The sequence below is a fragment of the Hemitrygon akajei genome, chromosome 4 (assembly GCF_048418815.1).
Source record: "Hemitrygon akajei chromosome 4, sHemAka1.3, whole genome shotgun sequence".
NCBI classification, from domain to species: Eukaryota; Metazoa; Chordata; class Chondrichthyes; order Myliobatiformes; family Dasyatidae; genus Hemitrygon; species Hemitrygon akajei.
The window spans coordinates 192,915,409-192,927,718 of NC_133127.1; the positions used below are offsets into that span (position 1 = coordinate 192,915,409).

Sequence of the window (12,310 nt, forward strand, 5' to 3'; positions counted from 1 at the left end):
TCCGTCGCTCAGGAGAATTAAGCCTGTGATTTTCCATTATGTTTGAGTGACTAATACCATTGGAATCAACGTCCCTTCTCCTTACCTGTCCATCACCTCCCTCCTCCTTCCCCTTCTCCCATGATCCATTCACCCCTCCTCTCAGGTTCCTTCTTCTTCAGCTCTTTACCTCTTCCACTTCTCACCACAGTTTCTCACTTCATCCCTATTCCCCCACCTATCATCTGCCAGCTTGTATTTTTTCCCCTCCCTCTACCTTCTTATTCTGGCTTCTACCACCCACCTCTTCTCAGCCCTGATGAAGGGTCTTGCCCCAAAACATTGATGCTGCCTGACCTGCTGAGTTCCTCCAGCTTTTGTGTATTGCTTTGGATTTCCAGAATCTGTAGAATCTTGTGTTTGTGTATAGAACAGTTCTGTGCACTGCAGGCCCTTTGGCCTACATGTTGTGCTGACCTTTCAACCTACTCTGAGATCAAACTAACCCCTCCCTCCCACAAAGCAATCAATTTGTCTTTCATCCATGTGCCTGTCTAAGAGCCTCTCTAATGATATCTATCTCTACCACCACCCCTGGCAGTGCTTTCTGTGCACCTATGTGTTAAAAACCTACCCTGACATACCTTGTATTTTCCAAAGATTTTAAAGGTTTCTCATCATTATGTGATGTGTCGTATGGCTGAGGCAATCATAGTCTTAACCATGATTGTTTTTGGCAGATTTTTCTACAGAAGTGGTTTAACGTCGACTTCTTCTGGGCAGTGTCCTTACAAGGTGGGTGATCCCAGCCATTATCAATACTCTTCAGAGATTGTCTACCTGGCATCAGTGGTCACATAACCAGGACTTGTGATATGTACCAGCTGCTCATATGATCATCCATCACCTGGTCCCATGGCTTCATATGACCCTGATTGGGGGCTAAGCAGGTGCTACACCTTGTCTAAGGGTGATCTTCAGGCTAGTGAAGGGAATGAGAGTCTTACACCTCCTTTGGGAAAGATGTATTTCCACCCCACTATCTGTTTCTTCACCAACCATTCCTGCCCCAGGAAAAAGGTCTCTGGCTGTCCACTTTATCTATGCCTGTTATCTGTGTATCATCTTTTAAAAATTGTACAGTACCTACCTCAACTACTTTCTCTAGCGGCTCCTTCCACATACATATCACTCTTTGCTAAAAGGTTGCCCTTAATCTATTAAAAGCATCTAAATACTGCAAATTGTAAATTGAAAGGTGAGGGTCGTTTTCTTAAGCTTCTGATGAATTTCACTGTTACAGAGGATAGATTAGATTAGATTTGCTTTATTTGACACATGTATAGTACATCAAAACAGTGAACTGGGTTGTTTTGTGCCCATTAGACATTGAAGAATTGGGCCATTTGGCCCATTGAGTCTGCTCTGACATTTCCTCTGGATGGAACACAGTGTTGGGAAATGTATGATAATGCATTTTGGTAAAAGAAACAATAGTGCAGACTATTATTGAAATGGGGAGAAGGTTCAAACATCAGAGGTGCAGAGGGACTTGGGGAGTCCTCGTGTAAGACTCCCAGAAGGTTAATTCACAGGTTGAGTCTGTGGTAAAGAAGGTAAATGCAATGTTGGCTTTTATTTCAAGGGGAATAGAATATAAAAGCAAGGGGATAATGTTGAGGCTTTATAAGACACTAGGCAAGCCACACTTGGAGTATTGTCAACAGTTGCGGGTCCCATATCTTAGAAAGAATTTGTTGTCATTGTAGAGTCCAGAGGAGGTACATGAGGACAATTCCAGGAATGAAGGGGTTAACATGTGAGGAGCATTTGGCAGCTTTGGGCCTGTATTCACTGGAGTTTAGAAGAATGCAGGGGGATCTCATTGAAACCTACAGAATGTTTAAAGGATTAGATAGAGTGGATGTAGAAAGCATGTTTCCTATGGTGAGGGTATCCAGAACTAGAGGCCACCACCGATAGAGGTATATAAAATTATGAGGAGTATACTGAATGCACACCCTATTCACAAGACCAATTTATTTTTCTACTGAAGTTGGGTTAGACTAGCACTAGAAGTCATAGTTCAGGAGTGAACGATGAAATATTTAAGGGGGATCTTCTTCACACAGAAGGTGGCACAAGTGTGGAACGAGCTGCCAGCGGAAGTGGTGGATGCAGGTTCAATTTCAACATTTAAGAGAAGTTTAGATTGGTTCATGGATGTGAGGGTAATGGAGGGCCTATGGTCTGGGTACAGGTACACGGACTAAGCAGAATGTCAGTTCAGCACAGACTAGATGGGCCGAAAAGCCTTTTTACGTGATGTAGTACTCAAGCCAGAGAAAGCAATCAACATTTTTCCCAGCAACGCCCACACAAGACTATTTTTTTAGAAAGCAAGAAACCACACAAGATATGGTAAAACAATATTTTATTTTGTTTTGCTTACCAAGACGATTTTCATTGACACTTCAATCATCAGCAAGAATGTGAATACAAATTGCAAATGATTACAGCCTTTTACTGTTTGCAGGAGTAACAATTTAAATAAACACTGCATATTTTTTCCTTAATAAATAGAGACCTTATAAAAGGGTTTACCAAAGTGAGGGGAAGGGTGAACATAACTACAAATCAGCAGTGATTCTGGCAGACCTAGTGCCACTATAGTCGAATGGAGAAATTTAGAACCAAACTCAGCTTGCTTGGACACAAGTGATTCTGCAGATGCTGGAAATCCAGAGCAACACACACAAGATGCTGGAGGAGCTCAGCAGGCCAGGCAGCATCTATGGAAATGAATGAACAGTCAACACTTCAGGCAGGGATCCTTCATTTCCACAGATACTGTCTGACCTGCTGAGTTCCTGCATCACTTGTGTATGTTGTGCTACGTGCTTGGATATTGTTCCATGGACTTTGTCTCTGCCTTCCTGTGATAACCAAGTATGTCAGCTCCGCAGAAGATTCGGAATGGACTCATCATTGCTGGCAAGGGTGCGCTGGCTTACCTCCACTTGGCCTCATGGCTTCAAGCTCTCCCAATCATCAAACAGCAGTGTGTTATCTATCACTTGATCTGATTGAGGCAGTACTCTATGACTACCACATTTCCTGCTTCTATGCTATACAGAGACAAGCAACCAACTGTATCTTCCAGCTTTCTAAGTGGAATGATACAAGAATCTTGGGGTTCCCATATTCCAAGCCCCATCCGGATCTTATTCCCTCACTCTCAATGTTATAAAATAAAATGGTGGCTTCCACTAAGTGAGCCTCAGACTGGTGAGAACTGGTTCCCACACATATTGAGGTGGCGTTTAGGAGAACTTCTACACATCAGAGAAGCACACCTCTGGAAGGACAACTATTTGATGAAGGGCTGGATGGTCTTCGCCCTGGCTGCACTCACTGTCAGGGGACTGTGGGACAAAGTATATTGCATTAAAGCTGCCAATTTGTACACAGCAGGTTTCTGCCACTGGCAAGGTGACGATGATTAATCTGTTGTTTTAACAATGTTGGTGGAAGGACACATGGCACTGGTAAGAATGCTCTACCTTTCGGGGAAGTATCACTACTTTAGATACTGGGAGCTAGATACTTAGAGCTGGGAGGCATTTCCATTCAACAGAAAGATGGACTTGTACCTGATCACAAGAGTGGGATCTTTGGCAGGTGACACTTTCCACATACTGACCCATAATTGCAAGGTTCTTGTGATTAGGTGAATGCCAAGAATGAGTTTTGATGGACTAATTCTCTAACTCTGTCATGGGTGGTCCCAAGCCCAGCTGTGAAAGGAGGAGGGTTGGGCATGGGGCTAGCAAACCCCATCCTATTAAAAATCCAGTGCTACAGAAGCTCCAAGGACCTCATCCCTGGGAGAGGAAGGACAAGATGGGCGGTGCCTGGAATAACTTGATAGGCTGGCCCACGGAAGAGGACTCCAGCAAGCTGTGGTCAGTGGCCTATGCCCCAGTTAGGGGCGATGGGCTTAAGTAAGTAATTCTCTGGAGTTCCAATTTGTCTGCTGCTGATGAGTCTTGCTGTTTCTTGTTCTTATGTCGTTCTGTTACCAGAAGAAACCTGCTTGTAAAATAAACAATATCCTTGTTATGTAGGAGTTCGTTGGAGCTGGCCATTGCTCCCTGAGTGATGGCTCAATTTTCAGCTTGGAGTCGAGCACAGACATAATAGGCCTGGTTGGAAAATAGCAGAAAGTGTCCATGATATGGTGAGGGAGAAGGCTAGTTATACACCAGGCAGGATAAGATTATCCAGACCACACTACATTGTGTGAGTTCTACCCTGCCAGCTTAGTCTTTATGCAGAAAATGACAGACAAGACATTATATTATTTGCTCTAAGAAAGTTTACCAGAAATAAATCTTTGGTGTGGCAGTAAAAACCAGGCGCAATGATTTATCTAAAGATATTCCCAGCTCATTTGTAATAAACTCAAGAGATTGTGCAGAGGCTGGAAATCCAGTTCAGCACACACAAAATATTGGAGGAACATAGCAGGGCAGGCAGCATCTATGGAAAGGAATAAACAGTCGATGTTTCGGACTGAGACCTGATGAAGGATTTCGACACAAAACATTGATTGTTTACTCCCCTCCATGGATGTTGCCTGAGCTGCTGAGTTCCTCCAGCATTTTGTGTGCGTTGCGTGTGTACTAAGAATTATTAATATAATCGCTAGTAGAAGTTTAACCCCCAGAAATGATGCAGAGTAAGGAAGCCATGGTGCAGGAGTGACACACTAAGCCAAAATAACACAAATCCAAAGAGAGGCCTCCGACCCTTTACCTTAGATACTGATGCACGTGGCCTTCTCAACACTCAAAAGTGACACACAAAATGCTGGAAGAACTCAATGGGTCAGGCAGCACCTAGAGCCAACATTCCCAATATTTTTTATGCTATGGACCAATACTGTTAAGCAAGGGCTCCATAGACCCCAGGTTGGGAACCCCTGATCTAGAGGAATAAACAGTTGATTTACTGAGACCCTTCATGAGGACTGGAAAGGAAGGAGAAAAACCCAGATATGGAGTTGGAGGCTTCCTCCCCCTTCTTTTCTAGTCTTGATGAAAAATCTTGACCCAAAACGGTTACTGTTTTTCTTTCCATAGATGCTGCCTGACCTGCTGAGTTCCTCCAGCATTTTGCGTGTTGATGTGTTACTCTGGACCCAGCACCTGCAGAATCTCCTGTGTTTCTCAATACTCAGCCTATCCAATTTTCTAGTAGCTTTTATTTTCCCTCAGTAAACCAGTATAAAGAGGTAAACGGCAGATTTAAAGATAGTGAGGGGGAAAATGGGAATAATTTTATGTAGGGTGTGTGATATATATACATTGTGGGTGCACAATAGTTCAGAGGAACGTTGTTTCATTTATGAACAGGTCAGATGACAATAATCTTGAACTAGGAAGGAACAATTTACAGTCTGGATTTCATGTCACATTGACCACTCTGAATACTCTGTGATCTCATCCCTTGTCCCCAGCTTCACTGTGTTTTACCCTAAACCAACTAGGCTTCTAGTGCATCGGTTATTTAGTTACTCCTTTGAGTTCCTTAACTGGATAAGATGGTGCTTTACACCTAGATTCACTGTACACTGGATAAGATTGTGATTCCACCCAAATACCTAAATCCTACACAAAGTAGTGGATTAAGGTCTAGTCTAGCAGGGGTAAAGGCCTCCTCACCATTGAGTACATCTATACAAAGGGTTGTTATAGAAACGCTCTGTTCTCGCTGCTGCCATCAGGAAGAAGGTTATTACCCCTCAATCATCAGGCTCTTGAGCCAGAGTGGATAACTTCACTCACCCCATCACTGAACTATTCCCACAACCTATGGACTTACTTTCAAGGACTCTTCATCTCATGTTCATGTTATTTATTTATTATTATTATTATTTGTTTTTTGTATTTGCAGAATTTATTGTCTTTTGCACACCGGTTGAACACCCAAATTGGTGTGGTCGTTCGTTGAGTCTATTATGGATTTATTGAGTATGCCCGCAAGAAAATAAATCTCAGAGTTGTATATGGTGACATATATGTATTTGATAATAAATTTATTTTCAACCTTGAACTTCAACTAGACTTCCATAGCTTCTTTAAGCTAACTGTTTAACATGATAAAAACTGTCATTTGGGCTGTGTACATACATAGATCAATCATGTGAAGTGTCTTTCAGTAAGGGACATTTGGAAAGAGATATAAACTGCAAGGGCATATGTTCCAAATGATTAAGGGCAAAACAAGTACTAACGTTCTCTGATTAAGAGATTTAGTCCTCTCACGTGAGTGGTGAACTGAGTTTTTGAGAAAGCTCAATAGACCACCATTGAATGTATGTGAATTTATTGCAAACATTATAAAGGTAGCTGATCCAGTTCCTAATTCTGCCATGGATGGTCCCAAGCCCAACTGCAGAACAAAGAGGATAGGGCATGGGGCTAGCAACCTCATCCCGTAAAAGCCCAGAGCTACGGAAACACAAACAGAAGTGCCAAAGGATCTTCAAAGATGGGTTACACCTGGGGACAAAAAGGACTGGTCCAGGACAGAGGACTCTGGCAAGCTGCAGTCGGCAGTTTATGCCCCAGTAGGGCTGATGGGCTTAAGAAGATGGAAGATCCTGTTCCTGGATGCAACAGTTCAATTTTCCACTGATGGGGTTACGTTTTATTGCTATGGAACATTTAAGCCAAAAGCAACACAAGCCCATCGTTATCTGAACCAAGAATTGAACACACTGTACTAACACACAGAACTGCTCCGTCTTCAACTGTGTGATGCAATTAATAAGTAACCTCTGGTTTTGGATTAGGGTGACAGATGCCCAACTACAGGTGAAGGTGACAGCAAAGCACAAACCACAGACTGAGATCTTCAGAGTTTGACCAAAGTTATCCCAAAGACAAGATGCAAGTCCATTCACCTGGCAGCGTGGATTAGCTCAACAGTTCCTCTGTCTGCAATGGGCAACTAACCAATGATTTTGGTGTGCAAACTCAAGAGTATAATCAAATAATATCAGTGCATGGTATTAGTGAACTCCACCATAGATGGTCCCAAGCCCGGCTTCAAAAGAAGGAGGGTTGGGTATGGGCTAGCAACCCCATCCTGTAAAAAAGAGCTACCAAAGCTCCAGTGACCTTGTCCCTGGGAGAAAAGGATCTTGGAAAATAGGCAACACCTGGGGACAATTTGAAGGACTGGTCCAGGACTGGCGACTTTGATGAGCTGCAGTCAACAGCCAATGCCCCTGTAGAGGTGATGGCCTTAAGAAGAAGAAAATATTTCTATTGGGGCAAAAGATATGAAATGTAACAGACTCATACCATTGACAACTGTCTTATCCGTCTCAGTGGAACAGCAAGGTATGCACATGTATATTTTAAGTGTGAACACCAGGTGTACAGGGCTGTTGGGTGGTAGTCTCCATGGATAAGTACTTACTCTCAACTGGCTGCTTGGAAAGCCTTCAGCACCAAGGCCATCAATAAGTACTTTCCCCCAACTGAAAGCCTTGAGCACCAAAGTTCACAGCAAACAGCATTCAGACAAAAACATACTTAAATTTGATCCAAGCAGCCGATCCACAGAATCGTATGCATTAATGGACCGCAAACAAATAATTACATTCATAATGCCAATACTTCTAAAAGCAAAAAAAAAACACACCAAATTAACTTGTCGAATTCAAATCAGCGCCATGGTGAAATGTCATACTCAACAGTGCTACGCCACGGGAGAGGCAAATGAAATTGCACACAGATCCCACAGGCAGAATGTACTCCCTTATCTGCACTTGCCCCAACCCTGTACAGAAGCAAATCATATCTTCTTTATTCAAAAACAGGGCCCTCTGACCCCAGTGAATGGAACCTGGGATGAAAACAGACCAGACAGCTAAGTTAGAAAAGTTTTGGAAGATTCTAAGTGAGGAAGAGGATATTAATGTTCATAGACTGTAAAGCTAGTTAATACTTGAATGTAATTAGATTCAATTCTCCAGACCAAATACTTTGGCAATGCAGTGGTTTGTTCACTAGAACTTTTCATCCTCAGGAAAGTTGTGTTTTTAAAGTAAGGTGGGGGGGGGGGGTCGAAGGAGGGAGAGGGGAAACAAAGATTGATTAAATTTGTTGTACGAAGTAACAGGAGCCATTAATCTTGACGAAAGAATGTCTTTGCTACATTTGCAAACTTATTCCAGTGTATCTTAAGTTCAGCTGGTACAACATACTGTGCAGTTCAAATCTCAGTGGACAACATAAATTATGATTTAATTATAATTTTAAAAAAAGGTTCTTGAGGGAGACATCCAGAAACAAATGTATTCTGTCCACAAACTCACTTGGAGGGCAGCAGAGCTATAGTCAGTATCACCTGTGTAAAGGAGGTATAAATCAGTCCATACTGAACCCAACACTATGTGGATAGCACAGGTAGGCAGCAGTTCTAGGGACAATGCACCTGTCAATTGAATTCAGGTATTATTTCCTTAACCTACTTCATCAAAACAGAAACTCCCAATGAGGTTGAGATTGGGTGCCTCTTGCCGGCTGAGGCTGCTCAGCCACTGGAGAGCAATACCGGTCAATGAAATCTATGAAGGTCAGGTTTGCCTGAGGTGCCGGAATTCTGGGTGGTGTCCCCCCAACCTGAATTGTATGGGCGGCCGCGGAGCTGGTTAACGAGTTGTCACCAGAAGTCTCTATGAAGGTCAGATTTACCCTGAGGTGCTATGAGCCCAATAGGAATTCCAGACAATGTCCCCCCCAATTTCACATGCGCGATTTTTGTACGGGTAGTCACAGTGCTGGTTAATGAGTTGTCACTGGAAGTCTTTATAAACGTCAAATTTGACTCGCCAGGAGGGCCGGAACAACCGTCTATTTTAAATCTGATATTTCAGAGGTTAGATTAAGAAGCAATTTTTTTTGGGGGGGTTAGTAAAACAAGTGCAAGGGAAAGAAAATGAACAGCTCACATCAATTAAATCAACAGATAAGTGAACGTCACACACCCACAGCCTTTTATATTACCAAATGCATAGGGGCATTTCATGCACTTTCCCTGTATTCGGTTCCTAGGTGGCTGTCGAGTTGTGAAGGGGAGAAGGTTCGGATAGTTATCAAAACAGGTCAACAATACCTGAGACTGTACAATTCTGTAGTCAAAATGTAGGCAAGCAATATTTGGCCAATTAAATTAAAACTATTTCCTTGATGTTTTCAACTGCATGGAGAAATAGCTCTCAAAGTGGTTTCCACCAAATGACTGACTTTATTTTTTATTTTCCAATTACCTTCAGCAAGTTCTATTGCAAAGAATAAATGAAACCTGAACCAGAAGTTGTTTGGCAGGACTTCATCAGAAGCCTGCAGCAAGCCCCCATCTCGGAGAAATGTCAGGAGCTCAGAGCTTCTGCATCAGGTTCAAAGAAATTCTGCTTGGAGTCATTGCACATAAGTTACTTAGCAGACGCAGCCGGTTGTCATTTCTTGGCAGCTTCCTGGGTTGACATATTTTCGGCACGAGGGCGGTCTGCACTGAGGCATAGGTGCCGTGCTGGCTGGACAACGTTAATGCGGCTGAAGGCCAGATCTCGTGCCCTTTCGGCGTTATGCTCAGTGCTCCTCTCAGTCCCAGGAACGTAATCCTGGGTTCACTGGGAAAGGGTGACCAATTGACTGATTCCTGTTTAGTTGAAAAGACTGGGCAAGTTTATCTGCATACAAAGGTTGGTAGATACAAGCATGCAGCCATGGATAACATGAAGTCATTCTGCAAAGCCATGGATCGAAATGCATTTGCTCTGCTCCTTCTCACATCTCTGTGTATGATTCTTTCATTTTCTCTCAGCCTTTCCATTTCAAATGCAACACCCATAATCTCATATCAGCAAACTCTCTCAGAAAGTGCAACTTGGCTTCTCATTACAGCTCACAGGTCTTTGCTGTGCTTTGACCTGAGTGTCTCACTTTTCGGAGCCTTTGCGATGTCGCCGGAAACTCGAGACATTCTCGTTCAGTGCATAGATCCTCCGGGAGAACTCCTCAAACCCTTCGGCATCGAGCTCGCCCAGAACCTGGTCATCGCTCTCCACAGCCACGGCTTGGTCAACAGGGATGCAGAATCCTTCTAGCTGTTCTTCTGAACTGAAGCCTGTGGCTTCCATTCCGATGATTTCCTCGGCCCGCTCCACCGAGCAGAAGACGCCTCCGCCCTTAGGGTGGCCAAAGTCACCCGAGTGTGGGCTGCTGGACTTAGCAGTGGGTGCGCTGGGCAATGTCATCCCATTTACCCCGGAGGAAACTGGTTGTGACCGTGGCGCTTCATCAACAACACCATTTTCATTACCGTGCACTCCATTCTTAAAGGGGTCACACACTGCCTCCTCCTCCTTGAAGGAGCTGCCAGGTACCTCCAGCATTGTAGAGGTGCGCACCTTGCACGCGTCCGTCAGCGGTGGCTCTGCTTGACACGCTGCTGCATCGTGGCTTGGGGCCAGATCTTCTTCCAAACACCCGCGCGACTGCCTCCAAGCTTTGTCTGGAGAGGGGATTCCACCACTCTGAGCCTGCGTCTCCGAGCCTACTGACGCGATGGCCGTTTGCCTCCGAGGCACGGGAATGGTACTGGAGAGAGGCCGATCACTTGTGGGGAAAATAAAAAAAATACTTGTTAACTTGGGAATGTAACACAGACACCAGATCATATTTTCATGCTCTGCATAAATTCAGCCATCACTATCAGGGTCCTGAACCAGCGTGCATAACTTCACTCTCCCCATTGCTGAACTGATTCTACAACCTATGGACTCATTTTCATGGATTCTACAATTCATGTTCTCAGTTTGTATGTATGTATTTATTTACTTAACAGTGAATTCTGGTTAATTGAGCCATTGGTTAATTGGTGTATCTGCTTATTTGGGACAACTCTGAAAGAACAAAAACTAACCAAGAAAATAGCCAGGGTTCCCTTTGTTTATTTGGGACACTCTGCCAGTTAATTGGGACAGCAGACTGCTGCTGAACAGTTTCTAACTAGTTTCAGATGTGAGCACTTGTGTGGCCATCAGACACTACACTGTGTTTAGAGTGAACGGTCTTTAAATAGCATCAGTTGCACATGCTTGTGTTCCAAAACCAGTGATTTTGATACTGACTTTAGGTGAGAAATAAACAGTTAAGACAAAATGAAACAACTTCACTATTTCAAAAAGTTAAGGACTACGAAGAATTTAAAGGTATTGAATGTTATAATGAAAACAAAGACTTGGAGGATGCAATTGTCAAAAATTGTATGATGGTTGTTCATTATCAACACCAGGTGTCTACACTAATTTTGTTCATTTACAGTCAATCAAAATAATTTGATTTTGATTATTATTATTATTATTATTGGCAACATAATTCCTCCGTCAATAACTATTGGGAACTAATACACAGTTTTACAGTCCTGTAGTAGTATTGATAGTGTTCTAATATTGGTATGTTTGTATTGATAGTGTCCCAATTTGCTCTGTATTTCATTTAAACACATAATTTGTTACTCAATTAAATGATAGTTTGTCATTTTTATACCTTTCTAACTATTTCCATGAAAAATAAACTCTTCGCAGGCTTCCAGCCATGTACAGGTATCAATTTTAATGGATGTTTTGTTGACAAACTCTGCCATCTTCATCAGGGATGATGCCTGGGCATGTCCAGTCCAGTGGAACTGAGCCCTCTCCTTAAAGTCATCCATATAGAAATTAGCTATAGCTGGCAACAAGGGCGATCCCATGGCCACTCTGTCCATTTGTTCATAGTAGTTCCCCTTATAGAGGAAATACGTTGATGTAAGGGTGTGTTCATGGTACCCTTATTAGAGATCTAGAAGATTTTAAGGCTAACAGGAAGGAGCTTAAGAAGGAAATTAGGAGAGCCAGAAGGGGCCATGAGAAGGCCTTGGCGGGTAGGATTAAGGAAAACCCCAAGGCATTCTACAAGTATGTGAAGAGCAAGAGGATAAGACATGAAAGAATAGGACCTATCAAGTGTGACAGTGGGAAAGTGTGTATGGAACCGGAGGAAATAGCAGAGGTACTTAATGAATACTTTACTTCAGTATTCACTATGGAAAAGGATCTTGGTAATTGTAGTGATGACTTGCAGCAGACTGAAAAGCTTGAGCATGTAGATATTAAGAAAGAGGATGTGCTGGAGCTTTTGGAAAGCATCAAGTTGGATAAGTCGCCGGGACCAGATGAGATGTACCTCTGGCTACTGTGTGAGGCGAG

At 43.1% G+C, this 12,310-nt stretch overlaps 1 protein-coding gene across 2 annotated transcripts in view; it reads right to left on the minus strand.

The window, feature by feature from the left end:
* Positions 1 to 2,396: 2,396 nt before the first annotated feature.
* The window catches only part of uvrag (UV radiation resistance associated gene), a 444,611-nt gene continuing 434,697 nt past the window's right edge, over positions 2,397 to 12,310 (minus strand). For both annotated transcript variants that reach the window (XM_073044289.1, XM_073044288.1), the window contains one exon: positions 2,397 to 10,676. In XM_073044289.1, the coding sequence (XP_072900390.1) occupies positions 9,998 to 10,676 (679 nt within the window). In that variant the 3' untranslated portion in view covers positions 2,397 to 9,997. The remainder of the gene's footprint in view (positions 10,677 to 12,310) is intronic.